At 57.2% G+C, this 1,489-nt stretch overlaps 1 protein-coding gene across 1 annotated transcript; it reads left to right on the top strand.

The window, feature by feature from the left end:
• Nucleotides 1-580: 580 nt before the first annotated feature.
• Nucleotides 581-1,273, top strand: TMDD1 (transmembrane and death domain 1). Its single transcript, XM_074588820.1, has one exon. The coding sequence runs from the start codon at nt 581-583 to the stop codon at nt 1,271-1,273; it is 693 nt and encodes a 230-aa protein (XP_074444921.1).
• The last annotated feature ends 216 nt before the right edge of the window (nt 1,274-1,489 follow it).

The raw sequence follows: 1,489 nt of genomic DNA, 5'->3' as shown, positions 1-1,489 counted from the left end.
CTGGATGGCTGCATGTTTTCGTAGGAGCTCTCTGTGGCTTGCTGTATCCCTTCTGCTGAGTAAGACATGGCTTTCTGCCAAGTGGATACCATAGCCATGCTTCTTCTGAGAGGGTGACAACCACCAATTGAATTAACCTCTTGAGCTGTGGGACGACAACACCCTTCCTGCACACCCTGCTGCACAAACTGATGCCCTGGCTGTCACGCCACATCCTGTTTGCCCACGCTGGCCTCAGTGCTCCTGCTTGCTAGCACTCCTCAGGCTGCTTTTTATGAGTGCAGTTGCAATTGCTCTGGCAATGCCCAGGCCTCATCAGCATCTTCCATGAGAACTGCCGGCTCCTGATGAGTCTCTCCATTGCGCTGGTGTTTCCCTGCCTCAGGAAACCCCCCACTATGTGCTGAGATCTGCTGCTCCACTGCGTGTCAGGCTGGCTCCAGAGCAGCTCCCCTCAGCAACTGACCAGCTCAGCCCTTGGGGAGAACATGGGACGATGCCTGGAGGAACAGGGAACACATCCCTGGAACACGCTGATTTGTGAGGTCAGACGGGGAGTCTGTGTACCTGGGCCATCCTGATGCAGAGGGGCACCCAAGCAATGCTGGCACCTGTGGGGCTCATCCTGTTCTTGCTGGCGGTGGGTGGCCAGTGTGAGGATGTGGTGGCAGCCAACGTGGGCCATCACACCATGAGCCGCATTGCTGAGCTGCTGTCCCCCTCCGAGTGCCACCAACTCCAGGGCTGGCTGGTGGGGCCCAACGAGGAACTGGAGGAACAGGAGCTGGAGCAGCTCTCGGAGGAGAATAACCCCATCCGTCGCCGCCGCCGGGATTTACGTGGCCCCATGGGATGCTTGGAGGGCCTACAGGACTGGCTGGGGACGGCAGGAGAGGTGAGGACCTGGGACTGGTTGGCCCATGCCCTTCGCCAAATTGGGCGCCCCGACATCGCCCAGGAGCTGGGGAAAAACCTGAACCAGGACAGGACCCTGGAGTTGCGAAGGAACCTGGAGGAGTACAGCCGCAATGTGCAGCACCTCACCTCCTCCCTGCTGCTGGAGGGCAAGCGGCGTGGCTGGGCACGAGGCAGGAGGGCCCCAGACGGGGACCTGGGGTACCTGCGCTTTGAGAGGCGGCTGCCCCCCCCGTATACCCGCAGCCTCCTAGGCTGGGTTGTCCCCTTGGTCTCGGGCATCCTGGGGGGCTTCCTTGCCTCCTTCCTCTTTGCCATGGTTGCCCTGTACTTCTCCCGCTGGACGCTGGGCATATGATTATAGCCACCTGCATTGCTGTTATTAAGATTAAAACCTGTATTTTAATCAGGAAATGGCTTGCATCAATCCAACTAGCTAGCAGTGGCATGCAAGTATTGGAGAAGAAAGGGAAGGACAGATAATCCTGAGTGCAGCTTTAAAAGACAAGTGAAACAGTTAAGTATTTATGTAGTATTTCTAAATGAAATTGTACACACTGCCGTTAGAGAGTGC

The sequence above is a fragment of the Larus michahellis genome, chromosome 5 (genome assembly GCF_964199755.1).
Source record: "Larus michahellis chromosome 5, bLarMic1.1, whole genome shotgun sequence".
Classification (NCBI taxonomy): domain Eukaryota; kingdom Metazoa; phylum Chordata; class Aves; order Charadriiformes; family Laridae; genus Larus; species Larus michahellis.
This window is presented reverse-complemented; position numbering and strand designations above follow the sequence as displayed.

Excerpts from the sequence above, each read along its gene's own strand:
- TMDD1 (XM_074588820.1), top strand. The coding sequence starts at position 581 with ATGCAGAGGGGCACCCAAGCAATGCTGGCACCTGTGGGGCTCATCCTG.